The sequence below is a fragment of the Grammomys surdaster genome, unplaced genomic scaffold (assembly GCF_004785775.1).
Source record: "Grammomys surdaster isolate TR1022 unplaced genomic scaffold, NIH_TR_1.0 125428, whole genome shotgun sequence".
In the NCBI taxonomy this organism is placed as follows: Eukaryota; Metazoa; Chordata; class Mammalia; order Rodentia; family Muridae; genus Grammomys; species Grammomys surdaster.
In genome coordinates, this window is record NW_021620295.1 from 1381034 (window position 1) to 1399982 (window position 18949).

Genomic DNA, 18949 nt, shown 5'->3' on the forward strand with positions numbered 1-18949 from the left:
AGAGATCCTACTTAGAGGTGAGACAGACGCTTTCCCAGTTCTTGACCTTCACCCTCGAGGAGCACTAAAAAGAGAAGTATGTCACACATGTATTTGGAAAGAAGGGGACTAGCAGGGTGTGTGTGTGTGTGTGGTGTAACAATGTACGGATAGCAGAGAACAGGATCAATATACATTACACACACAGATGGAAAGGTCATCATAAGACTCGTTATGGTGTACAACTAATATTTGATAATAAAGGAAAAATTAGAAGTGATTAAAAACCCCAAGCACCTGAATGAAAAACAAAAGCAAACAAACAAATCAGCACAGCACACACAATGACCTTTTGTTAGACAGCTCTTGAGGCTCAGACTGACTTACTGCTCAGGACTGGCACAAACTGAGCCCTCTGGCTTCCTTCCCCACACGGCAGAAGTTGAGGGCTCAGCTTCTGTTGGTTACATAAGCCTTGGTGAGGCTGCAGTTTGGACTCAAATCCATTTCAATATGAAATTACCATTGAAACAAATTAAACTTTCAGCATAAAAAAATCTCTTCAAAAAAATGAAGATAATTGACTCATCCAGATATCTTCTTTGTAATAGACTCTATACTATAGCAGCTGCCAAGTCTTGCAAAAGCAAGTCATCAAAAGCGTATTAATATTGTGTATGATACTGAGGGGGAGGAGAAGTTTAAGCATATATTCATGCTTACTCATATCTACAGACAGCAATCATGGGTACATAGCCAAGGCACTGTCAAGTGCTGGGTTGAAGATAAAGAGTGAGGTGAGAAGCAGGGAGCAGACGGGACAGGGGGTAATAACTGGATTTCTTTCAATCCTTTTGCAATGACTGCATTAAAGCAGTAATAAAATTGCATCAAACCATTAAAACAGTAACAAAATTGGCTAGCCTGAGGCTTTTCACAGGGAAAAGTAAGCCATTACTTAGTACTCTAAGTAATGTCTGTGTACTATGAGTTTGTATGTTCAACCCGACTATGTGACCTTGAACATATATTTCTTCATTGACGATAAGGGGGGAAATATTGCATTGCACCAAGACTATGACCAAGATTAAATGTGACATTTGATTATTGGAAGTGTTTATTATTGTTATTATTATGTGCCTGCCTTGTGTATGGACATGTGTCCATTAGCGTCTGAACGTGTGAATGCATATGTGTGTGTAGCACTTTCAATGCACTGGCTGCAGCTGTGGCTGCCCTGTGGGCTACCAGAGGCGTGTGCTGGGAACTGAACTCTGGTCTTCTGGAAGAAGTGGAAGCAGTCTTAACCACTGAGCAATCTCTTCAGCCCCAATCCACACAAATTTTGTCTAAGACCCAGCACATGGTGATATTTGATAAATACTAATTAGCATTATATTTTTAAAAGTATCTTCCCAAATATGTCATCTGCTACAATTAAAGGGAAAAATTAGAGGCAATACTTGCAACAAATGTAACCACAGATTGCTGTCATCTCTGCTTCTTTAGGGACAAACCCAGAGCTCAACACAGGCTAAGTAAGCACTGTACCATTGAGCTACACCCTCAGCTGGGACTGATATCCTCATAAAAAGCTTACACATGAATATAAACCATGCTAAAAACATAACAGTGGGCAAAATAAATGAAAGAATAACTTAGGACATAGGAGAGATTAATTAATGTAGAACACAGAAAACACAGCAAAGTTCACTAATAATTAAGATATTAATATGGAATAAAGTACATCCTTTTTACACCACTGGACTCTTTGGTCCCTTGCTAGCCATCCTAAAAAAAAAAACTCAAGAAGCAAGAACTGGTAAAAGAAATTTGATTGATTTAGTTTCGGCCAGAACTTGGGAGAGAAAAATTCCCAGCCTCTCTCTACCTGCCCTTATACAACACAATATACAGGACGGCTGAAACAAAGCCAGTACTAACGCATGCATAGCCTTAGCTACAAGTTAAGTTGTCCAAACTCTGAGATAAGTCTTTCCTAGGAGTCAGTTCCTCCTTTGGTACCAGGGTCTGTCTGGTCTACCCTCACTGCCATACCAGCATAGACTTTCCTGATGAAAGACTAATTTTTAAATTTTATATATATATATATATATATATCTGTGTGTGTGTGTGTATGTGTATGTATATATACGTGTGTGTGCGCGTGTGCATTTAGAGACAGGGTTTCTCTATGTAGTCCTGGTTGGCTTTGAATTTACAGAGAACTTCCTGCCTCTGCCTCCCGAGGGCTGGGATTAAAGGCGTACGCCACCACTACCTGGCTATCAGGTTAGTTTTTGGTTTTGACATATATGCACCACATGCATGCTGGTTGCTCTCAGAGGGAAGAAAAGGGAATCAGATCATCTGGAGCTGGAGTTACAGATGGTATAAACCACTGTGTGGAAGCTGGAAACTGAACCTGAGTCCTTTGGAAGAGCAGCCAGTGCTCTCAACTGCTGCGCCAGCTCTCCGGAACCTTGTTTTTGTTTCTACCTTTACTTGTACTTGTTTCTGATAAACAGGCTAACAGTATCTCATTGTGCTTTGTTTTTAGTTCAGATTTGAACACTTGAGTTCTACCCTCTTGCTCAGCCTCCCAACTACAGATTCACTTGGTTCTGAGTGTCCCTATGCTCAATGACCCAGAATACTGTTTCATTTCATGCTAATGGGCCACTGGATACCATCTCTGTAAAGTGTGTTTTCTGTTCATCTTTTTGGTTATATGCTCTTTCTTTAGACTTACAGGAGGAATTTTTTATATATGCTGGGTGTTAAGTTCTTTATGAACAGAGTTACTGCAAATACATACCCCTTGGCTTGCATTTTTACTCCCTAATAGTATTCCTTTGGGGAGAAGGTATGCTAAGAATTTAGCACAGTGTCTGGTGCATGTGGGGAACACTCACTGTTGAGCTACATGCCAGTCTGGTCTTTTTGGTTAACAATACTTCTTCATTTAACATGATACAATAATAATAATAATAATAATTATTATTTTCGTTTTTTTTTTTCGAGACAGGGTTTCTCTGTGTAGCCCTGGCTGTCCTGGAACTAACTCTGTAGACCAGGCTGACCTCGAACTCAGAAATCTGCCTGTCTCTGCCTCCCAAGGGCTGGGATTAAAGGCATGCGTCCCCACCGCCCGGCTAACTTGATACAATTAAACTGAACACTTTTTATGGCTAGAAGTTTTTAATGCCATGCTTCTGCGTACCTTGGATGTTAAGAAAATACATTGGGCGTTTTTAAAAGAATAATTTGTTGATATCACATAGATATCGTATCACATAGACCTTCAATCTACCAGGCTTTGATTTTTGTGCAGAATATGAACTTGCAGAAGAAGGGTTGTGTTAGCTTTTCTATCACAAGATAACACAGACGTAGAGGAATTTAAAGCCACCCTTCATTAGGTCACCTGTGCAGGTGACATGAACTTGGCTAGGCACCTCACTCAGGATTTCAGAATGTTGACTTCAAGAGCTCAGCCAGATGGCTCTCATTAGGCTCTAAGCTCACTCAGTTTGTTGGCAGAACTCTGTTCTTCAGGGGTACAGGATGGACATCCTTGTGTCTTTGCTGGCTGTCAGTTGAGAACTCTCTGCCTCCAACTCACCTGCACTCCTTCTTGGATGCCCCCCTCCAGTTCAAATAAACAACAGCACCAAGCCATGATGGAGACTTGATCTCTCTGCTTTTAAGGGCTGAGGTGATTAGAGTCGTGTGGATGACATCCCTGCCTTAGAATCAGCTGCATAGTGCATACACTGACTGCAATTTAGCATGACCACGAAATGAATATGCTGTCATAATCACAGGTCTCTGGGGTGGGAGCATCTTTGAGGAGCAGAATTTAATAATTCTGTCCACCAAAAAGGTCAAAATTACCCTCCCCACCCCAAATCTAGATCTCTTGTTAATAACAGTGCAGTTTCTGTGTCATTGTGAACCTCTCCCCACCCTTCCCCCTCCCCAATCTGGATATCTTGTTAACACAGTGCACTCTCCATATCGCCTGTGAATCTATTTCTGGGGACTTCTAATCCACTGCTCTTTTTGACCTCTGGGCCAGTTTCACACTGACTTGCCTTTCATAACCTCATAATTAGTCTTTTTTTTTTTTTTTTTCTTTTTTTTTCTTATTTTTTTTGGTTTTTCGAGACAGGGTTTCTCTGTGTAGCCCTGGCTGTCCTGGAACTCACTCTGTAGACCAGGCTGGCCTCGAACTCAGAAATCCACCTGCCTCTGCCTCCCAAGTGCTGGGATTAAATAATTAGTCTTGATAGCTAGTAATATAAATAAATCATCTAGGTTCATTCTTCAAGACTGTCTTGCTTAGCTGGCTCCTTCCTTTTCTTTATTAAGAATCCACTTAGATGGACTGGAGAGAACCCTCAGCAGCTATGAGCACTGGATGCTCTTGTAAAGGTCTTAGGTTTGGTCTCCAGAGCCCACACGGCAGCTCATAACCATCCATTAACTCCAGTTCCAGGGCATCTGACTCCCTCTTCTGCTCTCCATGGGCATCAGGTGCACACGTGATAACACACATAAATGCAGATAAATACTCAGACACATAAGATAAAAACAAATATCTTTTTTTTTTTTAAAAAAAAAAAGAGTGCATTTATTACATTAAAGTAGAAGAGAGACTGGTTGGGGAAAAGAAGGTACTGGCAGGAGTGGGAGGGACAAGAGAGGGCGACAAGGGGTGAATGCAATCAGAATACATTACAGATATGTCAGATCTGTCATAGCGAAGCTCATCCTAAGTGTTATAGATGACACATGCTAATAAAAATTAAAACTGTAGACAAAACACCTTAATTTCCGTTCACCCTGCCCCTCGTGGAAAAATGGGTCAGTTCTAATCTAGAGTGCTTCATTAGTCTCGTCTGTAAAATGAGGCTAATGCTATTTTTTGCCAACTTGAAAGATCATATAAAAATCAAACATTTCTAAACTTATAAAAGAATCTACTTGCCCTAATTCACTTTCTATCACTGTGGTAGAGATCCATGACCAAAAGCAATTTGGAAAGCAGAGGGTTTATTTGTCTTACATAGCCTGGTCACAATCCTTCGAGGGAAGCCAAGGTAAGAACTCAAGGCTGGAATCCGGAGGCATGAACTAAAGCAGCAGCCGTGAAGAACCACTGCTTACTGGCCTGTTCAGTCTGTTTTTTTTATATAACCCAGGGGTGGCACCACCCACATTGTGCTGAACCTTCCCACATCAATCCTTAGTCAAGAAAATGCCAATTTAATGGAGGCATTTTCTCAACTAAAGCTTCTTCTTCATGGATGACCCTAGTCTATGTCAAGCTGACCAAAACCTAACCACCTCATTGCTCATCAAATGTTGTTAGAAAAACCTACTGGGATTTAACTAGCCACTTAATTTTGGGGCCACTGTACAAAAATAAGACATCTCTACAAAAAGAAAATCTTTCAGCCCACAAATATGGTATATCCTATCAAATTAGGTATCATCAACTACCTCTCATGAATACTTTTTATTATTTCTATGTAGAATGTTTTTACATTCTTTTAAAAAGGGGATTAAGGGGAATATCACCTTTAATATTTATATTTTTAATTTATTATTGTTATTATTTGTGTGTGCACATGCTACCATGAGAATATCAAGGTCAGAGGACAACTTTCGGGCATCAGTTCTCTGCTTCCATTCTGGTTTCCAGGGATCCAACTCAGCTTATCAGCCTTGTGTGACAAAGACCTTTATCCACTGAGCCATCTTCTTTGCGCCCCTGTTATTCTTTAGATTTATTATCGGGTATTTAAGAGTTATTGACACCAAAGTAAGTAGTAACACTTAACTTTTTTAATTCTAATTTGTCTCTGTATGTGGGCATGCCATTGATTTTTGGTTATTGATTTTTTTTTAAGAGTCACATATTTACTTTATATATATCAATATTTTGCTTGCATGTATGTGCACCATGTATGTGCCTGTTGGATCCCCTGGAACTGTTGTTATGGATAGTTGGGAACCATTATGGGGGTGCTGGGAATTTAACCCAGAACCTTTACAAGAACAACAAGTGCTCTTAACCAATGAGCTGTCTCTCTAGCCCTTGTTATTGATCTTGTATTCAGCAATGTATCCAAATTCACTTCTGGTGTGTATATGCACATGTGTACATGTATGTAGATGCATGTACTTATGTGTATATGCTTGTGAAGACCAGAGGTTGACACCAGATTTCTTTCTCAATTGCTTTTCCTCCATATTTTTCAAGAAACATAATCTCTCACTGAATCCAACTCTCACCAATTTGGCTAGAATACTGGCTAGCAGCCCCAGGGATCCTCCCATCTCTGCTTCTCCAACACTAGGATTCCAGATGTGTGCTGCTTCACCCAGATTTTCTCATGGGTGCTGGAGATTGGAACTCAGGTCCTTATTATCATGTGGTAAGCACTATACCAACTGAACCATCTTCCTTCCCACCTGGACCCCAAACTTCCCTATTATTTTTAATTATCTATAGATTCTCCCAGACTTCCTATGTACATAATCCTGTCATCTGCAAACAGGATTTATATCTTTGTTTTTAATTCTCATTCTTTTTTTTATTTGTATAACCAAATGATTTGATATGGTTGCTAACCTCAATTTCATGATCAAGCTTTCTATAGGAAACTTAGAAAATCTCAGTCTTTTCCATGGTAAGACCAGTCTTGTTATTTCTACTCTGCAGTGGAAACCAGAAACAGCCCATCACACAGCACGGCCACAGCGCCACAGCTGTGCCCTCTGCTGACTCATGGGGAAACATTTGGCACTTCTGCAGGAGCTCATGACACTGTCAGATGGGTTGGCCATGCCCCAGGAATACTCAGACCCAGAGAGAGCTGCCAAGAAAACTAGCTATGGCCTACAGAGGACATCAGTCTCTAGTCCTTGAACTGGGCAGATCCTAGAGGGAGTCAGAATGCCCAATGGTTTCAAGCCCTTCTGCCCAAACAGCAGGGCAGCTGGGATGTGTGTGCCACGGGGCAACTTCTAGCATCTGTTGCTCCTATTTGTGTGACCATACTGAAAAGTCACCTGAGTGCCCAGCCAGGATGGCAACTCCACTGGTGATCATGACAGGCAGCCAAGCAGACGAAGGCCTTTGGAACAGCGTGGGAAAACTGTTCATCCTATGACAGCACTGTGCAAATGCCACTTGCAGTGGGGAGATTAGGAGGAAACAGGCTGTGCTTTTCAATGCAGTAGAGGAAGCTACTTATGGGATTTCTGACAGCTCTCTGGGACAGCATCAGAAGCTGTTACTAAAATCTCAATCCCTCATGTCACCGTGCCATCTGGTGTGATCCGAAAAGTATTCCAGGATTTTCATCCTCTTCAACTAGCTGAGTTTTCTTTTTGGCCTAGGAATCTGAGTTCATACAATAATGAGCACTGTGTCTGTTGCTGGCCACTACTTAGGGCTCAGTGACAGGCACAGTCAGACTTTAAGATACCATTCAGACACACTGACCACCAACAAAGGGCTAATGGCTCTGCTCAATGGGGTCTCTGACTTTCGGTGGTATCTTTTGCTGATTAAACTGAACTGTTTGCTTTGCAGCACTGTTACAAAAGAAGAGCCAAAGATGGGAACAACCCATGTTTGTCAACAGCTGAGAGATAATCAAAATGTGGTATAATCACACTATCTTTGTTATTTTGCTTCTATAACAAAAAAAAACTTGAAGACTGGGTAATTTGAAAAGGAAAGAGGTTTATTCAGGTTAATGGTTCAAGAGCAGTGGTTCTCTACCTGGGGGTCAAATGACCCTTTCACAGGGGTTCCATATCACATATCCTACATATCAGATATTTACATTATGATTTAAAATAGTAGGCCAAATTACAGCTATAAAGTAGCAAAAAAAAAATTATGATTGGGGTCACCACACCACAAGGAACTGTATTAAAGGGTTGCAGCACTAGAAAGGTTGAGAACTGATGTTCTAGAAACTGGGAAGTCCCAGCTATGGTATGACTTCTGTTTGGCTTTTGGTCAAGGTTTTCTGTTGCTTCAACTCATGACAGAAAGCCAAAGGGCAAGTGGACACACACTAAAAAAAAACAAGTATGAGATGCTGCCTTGACTTACAATAACCAACTCCCATGTCCCATGGCTCCAATCTCAGCAGAACAACATTGATCTCTCTAAATGATCTAATGCCCTCTTGCAGATCCTTTTAACACTGTTCCACTGGGATTGAACCTTCAACAGGAGCTTGGGTCATGCAAACCCTCTTAAAACCTAGCAGGTACAATGAAAAATCATTCTACCATATTAACGAAACAAGTACTGACACCCGAGATAGTGCACATGAAACTTGGTGGGACAAGCCTGTAATCCCAGCACTGGGAAGGCTGAGGCAGGAGGATCGCATATTTACTTAGTGTGAACTTTGGGGAGATGGAAAAGATCTAGAATGACATAGTAGTCATGACAGTACAAAACTACAAACACAACATAACCACTCAACTGTATACACTTTCACATGGTGAATTTTATGTCAACTAGAACTTGGTAAAACAGTAAAATACTTGCTGAGAAGGTCTTTTTCCCCCCTCTGAAAAAGAAAAAAGTATGTATTAAAACTACTCTGATATCCTGATTCTGAAAATGTGTTCTTTGGGAGTCCTGGGAACTTGGGGGTGGGGAACCTAACATGCACTGAGACTGGTTCTCACCCATTGGGTGAAATCACACATAAGCATGAAGCCATATCTATGTTATAGTTTACATATGCAAACTGCATTCTCTGTTTCAAGCTCATTCGTTTAACACGATGGCATCTGTGTGTGGAGGTGCATAGGCCTTGGCAGGGTTGTGAGGTGGAGACATGGCTCTGATCTCTCTAGGTCCAGGACCACGCAGGAGTCTTGGTGATGCAGCAAGGATGGTGGCATTTAGGCAGCTAGAGGTCTAATTTGTCAATGCAGAGGTGGGTCATAGGTGACCCTCCCAAGGAGTGACAGCTTCACCCACACAGAAAAGGCAGAGAGAATGAAAGACCATAAACCGTTTTGTCCTATTTGCTGCTTTCCAAGGCTTGGAGCCTGAGCAGCCGGTGGAAAATTCCACGAGCTAGTGAAACAAAAGGGAGCCAGAAAGGAGGGCAGATAGAGGGCATCCGCCTCCTGGCGCCCTTCTCCACGTGAGAGGTTCCCTCTAACTGGCCAGATAAATCTCCTGAGGCTTATGTACAGTATGGACAAGAACCTGGTCTATTTCATATTCATTTCAACATGAAGCAGAAGAAGGTGGGCTTATTTCATAAATGGACAGTGGCACAGAAAACTCAACAAAGCATAGCACTGTCTTTTCAAGTGCTAACTTTTTAAAAGCAAGGAATACAGGTCAGTGCTAGAGGCCCTGCCTGAATGCATGGGCTGTGGGTTCAATCCTGATAGACAACAATACCTAGGCTAAAATTTAGTATGACTATTTAAGGTAACTGTAGTGAGAATTCTGGAATTTTGGTTTCTCTAAAAAGCACAGAGATGTTATAAGAATAAGAAAATGTTTTAACCTCAGGTGTGGGGAAATGGAGCTGTTTCAGATTGTCCAGAGCAACTGACTATGCTTTGCTTTGTGCCCTAGCAGAGGCATGGTGTTGCCAGCTGCAGATAGTTTCTGCAATTGTGTGACTTTTGAAATTCTGGGAATTTTTCAGAGGATATATAAATACTAGAACCTAGGTAGGTGGGGTTGGTGGTTGGTGGTCATTTAGTGAGGGTTGGTTGTGATTTGTTAGCAGTTGTGCTCAAAGAAAAAAGCAAAAGGAAAGAAATTAGATTCAGCACTCTCCTCTCTTTCTCTCTCTCTCCTTCTTTCTCTCCTATCTAGTGATAGGGGATGAAACTGTGGAAAAAGAGCGGGAAAAGAAGAATCCACAGAGTAGTAAAGCTAGCTACAGGTAACTATGTTGATTTTTACTTTTTTACATAGTTTTCATGGCAAGTTTTCCATGTTTCAGTAGAAGTGTTTATATCACTTTTTAAATAAACAGATTTAAAAGCCAAGTGTGGTGACTCATTCCTGTAATTCCAGCACTTGGGCAGCAGAAACAGGAGCGTCCGAGTTCAAAATCATGCTCAGCCACACAGGAAGTTCTAGACCAGCTGGGGCTACAATGAGACACCATTTCAAAACATAACAGTAAAACTCAACAATTCCACCAACTGTCCTCTGACCTCCACAAAAAAAAAAGCTTCCAAAAAACCTCCCCATAATAATAAATGAATAATTTTAAAAAGACAATCAAAGCATAGATTTATGTTCTTAAAGAAAAATCTGTTCTTTTCTGGAAGAAAAGTACAGATTGTCCTGAGACAGGGCAGGAATGAGGGTGGTAAGACATGTCTGAATGGCAGTCATTCCAAAGTTTTATTTGTCTCTCTCACCACAATAATTAACAATTCAAGAGCAAGTCTGGGTTTTCTGAGACATTCCTGTAATCCCAGGATCTGGAAGGCAGAGGAGAGAGATCAGACTCCTCTTCACAGTAAGTCTGAGGCAAGCCTGAGTTATGAGATCTCATCTCCAAATAACTGTAGTGGGGCATGCCTTCAATCCCAGCTCTTCCAAGGCAGAGGCATGCAGATTCTGAATTTGAGGCCAGCCTGTTCTATACAGAACTCTAGGCTAGACACAACTACATACTGAGACCCTGTGCCAAAACCCAAACAAGACAGTAAAACACCCAACAGTTCCAAAATACATTTTGAAAATTGTCTGCCATATGTGCTGTTGCCACTGCGGGGTCCCAGTGCTTCTGATTCATATCTCAGTGACATCACTGCACCTGGTGGGTAGGAATGCAAAGCCTTCCCATAGAGCCTTGGGAGTCTGAGTGACCCTCAGGGCAAACATGCTGTCAGAAACTTGAAACAGTCTATCTGCTTTGAAACAGCTGCCAGTTCAAGAACATATTCAAAACTCAAAAAGAGAAGCTGGAGAGATGGCTCAGTGGTTAGCGGCACTCACTGCTGTCTCAGAGGACTCTGAACATGGACATTTATAAGTATCTACAATTGCAATTTCAGGGCACCCAACGCCCTTTTCTGGCTTCTGTGAGTGGTAGGCATATACATGGTGCACAGACATACTCACAAGCAAACACCCATGCAGATAAAATTATTATTTAAAAAAAAAACATTAAAATGATTTCTAAATAAGATGTGTGTCCTTCATCTTTTCTTTGTTTAAAATATTTCATGACAAGATGACAAGCAACAATATCTAGGACAAAGTGCGGATGGCAATACTGTTACACTTTATAAACCTCAATCATCCAGCTGACTTACCAATAATAGATTCTTATCAGCGCTGAAGGCCACAGGAGGAAGGAAGCGACAAATGCCAGGATTGGAATGGCCAGGGTCCCACCGGCAATCACAAACATGTTAACCACATCGAGATCCATCCTGATCCTTGAGGCTTGTTGACACCTGCAGAGGCTGAGGAGAGGGAGAGACTATTGAAACCATCGCAGGGGAAAAGAGGAAGAATCAGAAAGGAAAGGATCCCGAGTTAGGAGACAGGTGCCTGAAAAACAAAGCATAGCAGGGAGACAACATGACCGGGCAGACTTAGGAAGACCTTTCAAAAAGTGAAAACCAACACTCCAGGATACACCGCAGGATGATGGGAGAAATCAGAGCATCTAATGGGTACTACATAGTAGTAGTACACACAGTGCTACCTCTGTTCTTGAGCATTCAACCAAAGTAGCTGTCGACGATGTAAGATAGCATGCCTGTAAGCCTGCTCAGGTTTTGAGGTGTGTGTGCGTGTGCATGTGTGTGTGTGTGGCGGGGGAGTTGGAAGTGGGGAGGGGTGGTAGTTTGGCCAGGTTCTGTATAGACTGGTATCTACTACTCACTTCTAAAAGTTTAGGAGAAAGTAATGTATATAGAAAGATAAGTATGATGTCTTATCCCTTCAAGTTTTCTATAGATTTGAAATCTTTTATTCTTATGAATTGATTGAGACTGGGCTCACTAGGTAACCCTGGCTGGCTTGAATCTCATTATGTAGTCCAGGCAGGCCTGGAAGGGCTGGAGAGATGTCTCAGTGGTTAGGGGCACTTGCTGGCTTGGGCTCTCAGTACACACGATGGGGCTGACAACCATCTGTAACTCTGGTTCCAGAGGATCTGATGCCTTCCTCTACCTTCCTCAGGCACCAGGCATGGACTTGTGTACACACATACGTGCAGGCAAGACACCTCTGTACTTAAAATAAAATTTAAAAATATAACTACACAGGAGAGGAGTTATACCCATTTCGCAGATGAAGCACTGCATCATAGAAGACAGAGCCCTGGTCTGCTCATGCAACTGTCCTCTTAGTAGCTTAGTCACCAGAAGCAGTTTTCCCAGCATGCTTCAATCACTGGCCTGCTGGGCAAGAATATATGTTCTTTCTTAGTGCCTGGAACAGCACAAGGCAAACACAAAGTACAAACAGACTAAAGAAAAGCAAGGTTACAAGATGGGATTAATCCTGTGTAACACGTTTTAGGGAAAAAAAAATCATTCCCTACAATGCTACAAGAGACTGAATTTTCCCTGGAAAATAATTACAAAACCCCTTGGAGGAGTCCCCTATTAAATTAAAGGTACAGGAGCTGGGGAAAGACTTGTAGCTCAGAACAGATGTGTATAAATCTGCAGGCTGCAGGTCCTGGGTCTCACGTGAACTGATGGCAACCAGAACTTAGCTTTAAGATAACTTTCTCATATCACAGGATGCCCTTAGAACGTGCCAAGAGCCACTGTGATTCAGACTCCTGAGCTGGGGAGTTAATTACACAATGTCCCTTCAGTCTAGAAATTAGAACATTTGATGCCCAAGGTCATGTTCATCACGAGTTCTGACACTGGTGATGGCAAGCAAACATAGAGAGAAAAAACTTTCCTCTCCTGGTGTCTGCTGTGGATTATCACACTTGAGGGAAATTTTTACCAGGATCCATCTTCGGAGAAGAAGGAACTCTTGTGTGACTGGATCAACAAGGTTTAGGCTTCCCCAGAGAACTCACACACTCTCCCTGACAAGGTAAAACAAAGCCAGGCCCTAACTGAGTAAGCTATACTTTGTGCCTGCCATGGTTTCCAATGGTTCTCAACCTGTGGGTCACAACCCCTTTCATAGGGGTCACTTATCAGATATCCTGCATAGCAGGTGTTTATATTATGATCCTTAATAGTAGCAAAATTACAGTTATAAAGTATCAACAATATAATTTTATGGCTGGGGTCACCACCACATGAGGAACTGTATTAAAGGGTCACAGCATTAGGAAGGTTGAGAACCACTGATTTAGACAAAGAACAGATAATATTTCCCATCTTTGCAATATCCTTTACCTACACAGGATGCCTAGATTTCTTTTGGGAGGTGGCTCCCCTACCTTGCTGATTCTTAATAAAAGACTTCCTTGGGCTTGGAGGTACACTAAAGACAGAAAAGACAAAACCTCAAGAACAAGGACTACCAATCACCCAAAATCAAGGTGTCACCTGGAACTTTCCAGACTACAGCCCCATGCACAGGACAGTGCTCGGTGGCTTAAGTTAGACTTCAGCGGCACACAGCTTTGAGTAATGTTAATACTCACTAAGCAACTTATCTCTGCCAGTCAAGCTCTGTCAAGGCCAGAGAGCAGCTCTGAGGACAACAAGTTAAATGGATCTCTGCGCCTGGGACTCCTGCAAGTATTTAGTTAGCGAGTAACACTGTCCCCATCATTTAACAGTGTATATGTGTGTGTGTAGGTGCCTGTCTTTTTTTTTTAAATAACAGTTTGTTTTTATGTGTGCTGGTGTCTGCCTATATGTATGTCTGTGTGAGCATGTCAGATCTTGGAGTTACAGTTGTGAACTGCCATGTGGGCACTGGGAATTGAACCTGGGTCTTTTGGCAGAACAGCCAGTGCCTGAACTGCTGAACTCTAGTCTGCCAATCACTTATTTTAACAGACTCTGTGTGTGTGTGTGTGTGTGTGTGTGTGTGTGTGTGTGTGTAGCATGTGAGTGTGTCATGAGGCAGAGGCATGCCACAACATACATGTGGACGTCGGTTCTCTCCTTCCACTGTGTGGGTTCAAGAGCTCAAGTTTCCATAATCATATGTGGCAATAAAGCATCTTTACCCACGGACTCATACTCTTAATGATACTTTTAAATTATTCTAGGGATGTATCTTAATTTTAAGAATAAATTTAAGAAAAAAAGATAGTAATTTAAGAAAAAACAGTAGAGTCAGGGATACCGGTTGATGGCAATGTGTTTGTCTACCACGTGCAGTCCTGGGGTTTGATCCCTGGTGCTGCAAGAAACAAAAGAAGATGCTAACTGGGTGGTGTGTGGCTCTGAGGTTGTGGCATGCAAGCTGCTACATAGAAGGGTGAAGTCTCGGAATGGTGGGGTGCTGGACCTAAGGCTGAAGTCATGGGACAGAGGGGCACTGGACATCGGGGCATTCCCGCCCCCGGCTCTTCTACACATCTGCTCTGAGACCCCACCCTCCTCACCTCGTCTGCCCTTCCCTAATCTGCTAATTTAACATTTCCAGAGTTATGCCAGGCAATTAAAGAATAGGACCTAGCTAGTTCTCCCATAAATCTCATGTCCTTTTACAGTTCCCCAGAAGCATTTAAATGGCATCTGACAGGCTCTTGCTACCCGATAATCTTTGTTGTTTGCTAGCCTTTTTACTAATCTATGGTATAAAGTAGGGCCCCAGGAACACCGCAGCGCAGAGTGAAGGGAGGTGACCATTCTCAATGCACAGGGCAGGACATGGTTATGGCTCTGCTTCAATATATGCCTGTTTTGGTTTTGTTTGACTTTCAATGTAATCAGCTAATTGGGGATTTATTCTCTGTACAAAACAAAAAAAGAAAATAGAGGGAGGAGGAGGAGGAAGAAGAAGAGTTGGTCACTCTTGTCATCAGCATGGAGGGTCATGCCCTAGAACAGAGCCCACACTCAGCCTCTGCTGCCACACATTAACACACAAGCTGTATGTTCAGAGTCTTTATCATTATAAATAAGAATGGAGAGGAACTGGATAGAGGTCAGACAAGAAATCCAGCAGACAGGAGATCCAGATAAACCCTGCATGAGGGAAGTCAAGTGTAGTCTGGGATTAGAAATCAGGCATGGCATTTCAGGACGCTAATGTCCCCGGCTTTGAATGCTTAGGATCTTGAGCAATGACACACTTCAGGCTATAATGCAACATGTAAGAGTAAACAGGATATAGAAACACTTTCACTAACTCCTGCCTTCTGGGCACGTCCAACCTGCCCCACGAGTCCCAGGATATTCTCAGCTACAGCCCACACATTTATAGTAATAGTGTCAAAAAGGCTGGATACCCTGACATCTGCCTGGAGTCCATCAAATCTGACAAACTAAAGTCTTGGTCTGTCTATAAAAGACAATGTCTGTAAAAGATGTCTTTACAACCATAGACAGTAACTGTGGCCGGTTATGGTATGGTAACAAGCACAGCCAAAGACCTAAAAGAGCAGTCTTCATGCAGTCTAACTTCCCTGTGTCAACCCCATGCACTGATTAACATCTCTTCCCACGCTTTCTCTCATACCATGATGAGATGGGAAACATGCCTATCATAGGCTCCTGGTTGTTTTGTTAGACCTGGGGACATGGCTGGTGGTAGAACAGGTTCTATTCCCACTGTGGGGAGACTGTTACAGTTAAAACACTATAAAGAAAAGAATATAGGAAAAGAAAAACACTGTGTTCTTAAAATCTGAGTGCAGAGTCCCCACTGACCAATAATGTTGCATCTCCACAGACTCCTGAACTAGTTCCTGAAAAGAGAAACCGGTTCTTAAAAGTATCCCTGAAGAGCTACAGCCACGACAGCCCTGGGTTGCCCTCCTTCACCTTCTCTGCAGGCATCTTGTCTCCTCAACTCCAGCCGAGCTCATTCCTCCTCTGGAATTTGTAGCTCCAACAGTCTTGCTGCTAGAGTGAGCCATGGCTGACCATCCCTGGCTGCACCTCAATGTTCTCTTCATTTTCTCCCGGATAATCCTGGAGGCCTTCTGCACTCCTCTGTTCTCCCATAACACACTTCTGATTCTTCCCTCATGGCCATTCTCTACCACCCTCTCTTACAGGAAATTATAAATATCAACATACTCGACAGGATTTCCTTCTAGATTCTTCCAGTGCCTGCTTGACTACCCCATGACACTAAGCTATACCTCCGATACAGCTCTTCCTGTTTCTCCTGACTTGCTAGTTTCTGCTGACAGTTCCCCCATCCATCCAGCTTCCTCAATGCCAGCATACCCTCCATTCTTATTTGTTTAACACATCAGAAACATAATGGTGAAAAGACACTAGCATTCAGGCCAACTTGTCTGAGTCTATGGAAACCAGCCATCTAAGTTTAAATAACTTCTGGGGATACAGTTCTGTGGCAAAGTGCTCGTTTAGCAGGCATGAATTCCTACATTCAATGTTCAGTACCATAAATTTAAATAATTTACTAGTTTAGTAAAATCCAAAGTTTACTTCTCAATTACAATAACTATCTTCAAACACTCAATAGCCACGAGTAGACAGGCACACCTACACAGGAACACACAGCATTGGGAGTCACACTCTGAAGGCCCCTTACAAGCAACTGAATAGGCCAATTTGGTTCAGTATTTATCGGGACCATTGATAGGAAGCAATCCATATCGGATGCAGAACTGTGCAAGTCAGATCTGCTCCCTTGGCTGTACACTGGAACCAGGCCCTCCTTCTCCTGATGTTGTTATAACACATCAGGCATCTTTCCAATACCAGCTCCTGGAAGACGCATCTCAGTTCATGGCAAGGATCCAGCTGTGCAGTCTAACACCCACCAGATAAAACAAGAGCCACGCCATATGGTCCTAACTCAACCTCCTACTACTGACTCACCCCATGTCTGCTTGTACCCCAACAAACCAGACCCATGCCTGCCCACACTGCCTCCTGCTTTGTTCCCTCTGTTCTCCTAGCTAACTGATAAATTCCTCCCTGCCTCTAGGGCTGGTTCCAGTGACACATTCCCCAGTATAATACTGTCACTCCCTGTGGCCTTGCCTTCTTAGACACTATCAGAGATCCTGGAAGGTCTTTGGCAACTTTAGGGGCTTTTAGACTGTATCCTGGAGTTCTGGACACCATTCCCCCAAGAACTTAGCCACTCAGTACTGGTGGCCCACACAGGTTGGACAGGAGCTCAGATGGCCCAGCCTTGAGAAGGTCGCTCCTGTTTTAGATACTCTAATATATTAAAAAGTCACACTTACTAGTCAAGGAGCAGACTCTTTCCCAACGTTGCTGGCTTTGGCAGAAGCTGAAAATGAGTTTCTGTGATCACAGGAAGTAAAATAACAAAGCATTAAAGCATCATAAGGAATATAGTATGTTTGGATATGTTGACAGCCAGCCGGATCTGGCTGTGGTAGAGCAGAGAGCTCTCTTGGTACAGGGAGAATGTGCACATCCTGCCTCTCGCTTTATAGTCCTCCTGTAGCTCAGGCCACCTCCCTAACTAGGTAAAAGTGCACGGAGGGCAGGGCATCAAGATAACTGCTTGGGCCTGGGAGGGCTAAAAGGGTCTAAGGTGAAAGCGATGATAGGTCAGGCACATGGGTTGATCACCAGCATGAAGAGGCACAGAAGGGACCAGGAAGACATGGGGCACAAAGCTTAATGGATAACCTCACATAAAGATGTAGAGTTGTCCTTCCTTGTCTGGACTAGGGATCACCTAAATGCTACATTCTAAAAGGAATGAAAAAGAGAGAGATAACCATGGGTGACGGAGGTAATCCAGCTACAGGAGTGGCCAGAGAACAGAGGCCTAAATGCTCACAAACAGGACTTAGAGGAACAAAGGGGGCTGGCAGAAGCTCCACAGCAACATGTGAGGAGATGGGAAGGAAAGTTAGGCCACAGGACCCAGAAAAATACCAGGCAAGATAGTAGTAAACATGAGAAACAAACCAGGAAAGGTCTAAAAGAAATTACAATAACTCTGAAAACTTCTCCCATGGAGTAGGCCATTCTAAGACACACACACACCTCCAGTGTATAACGAAACCCCACTAAAACACTATATCAGTACTACGAGAGTAGTAGGTTGACTGCATAAAATCACTTTTTAAAGTCCACTTGCAGAGAGAGAGAGAGCGAGCACATAAACAAGGCCAAAAATCTGCCAACAGGCATCTTGCAGCAGACAACTTCCTTAGAGCATGAAAAGCCCCTGCAGGCCTTGAACCAATAGGAAAGTAAGTAAGTGACCTGGAGAACTCTCCAGGGAAGAAACAGAAACAGCTTTTTTTTTTCTTTTTTTTTTTTTTATTGGATGTTTTATTTACATTTCATATGTTGTCCCCTTACCCCATCCCCCACCCACCCAGGAACCCCCAATCCCCTCACCCCTCCTCCTTCTTCTCTGTGGATATAACCTCTATCTACCCCCCCCCACTCCCCAGAAACAGCTCTTAAACCCCTGAAAAGATGCTTAGCCTCATTTACAATGAGATGCAAGTAAACTAAGGGGTTGGGTTGAGGCTCTCACCTGTCATCAGCAAAACCACTTTCACTCAGTAAAAATGCATCATAGACCACGTAGTGAGGCTGTGTGGACACAGATGCTCTCAAGTCCTTTACCAGCATACATACCCATCAACAAACTCCATGGGATAGCAATTTATCAAAACCTGGGAATGTAAAATGTACCTTCCCGTGACCTAACAACGGCCTTTTTCGTTTATGAACTTACCTTTATTTTCTATCAATATATGTATCTTTATACAAAGTTATTTATCACAACATTCTAAAACACAAGACTGGAAGGAACCAAAATGTCCACTTCCATGGGTTCTGGTAAGTAAGT

General features: G+C 42.7%; 1 protein-coding gene across 2 annotated transcripts in view; it reads right to left on the reverse strand.

The window, feature by feature from the left end:
* The window catches only part of Abhd6 (abhydrolase domain containing 6), a 47804-nt gene that overhangs the window by 18321 nt on the left and 10534 nt on the right, over positions 1–18949 (reverse strand). The window contains exons 1-2 of one of the 2 annotated variants that reach the window (XM_028786031.1): positions 17352–17498; positions 11329–11481 (exon numbers count right to left, since the gene is read on the reverse strand). In XM_028786031.1, coding sequence (XP_028641864.1) covers positions 11329–11447 — 119 coding nt within the window. In that variant the 5' untranslated portion in view covers positions 11448–11481; positions 17352–17498. Of the gene's footprint in view, positions 1–11328; positions 11482–17351; positions 17499–18949 lie in introns of those variants that run through there. The other variant, XM_028786030.1, reaches the window with a different exon arrangement.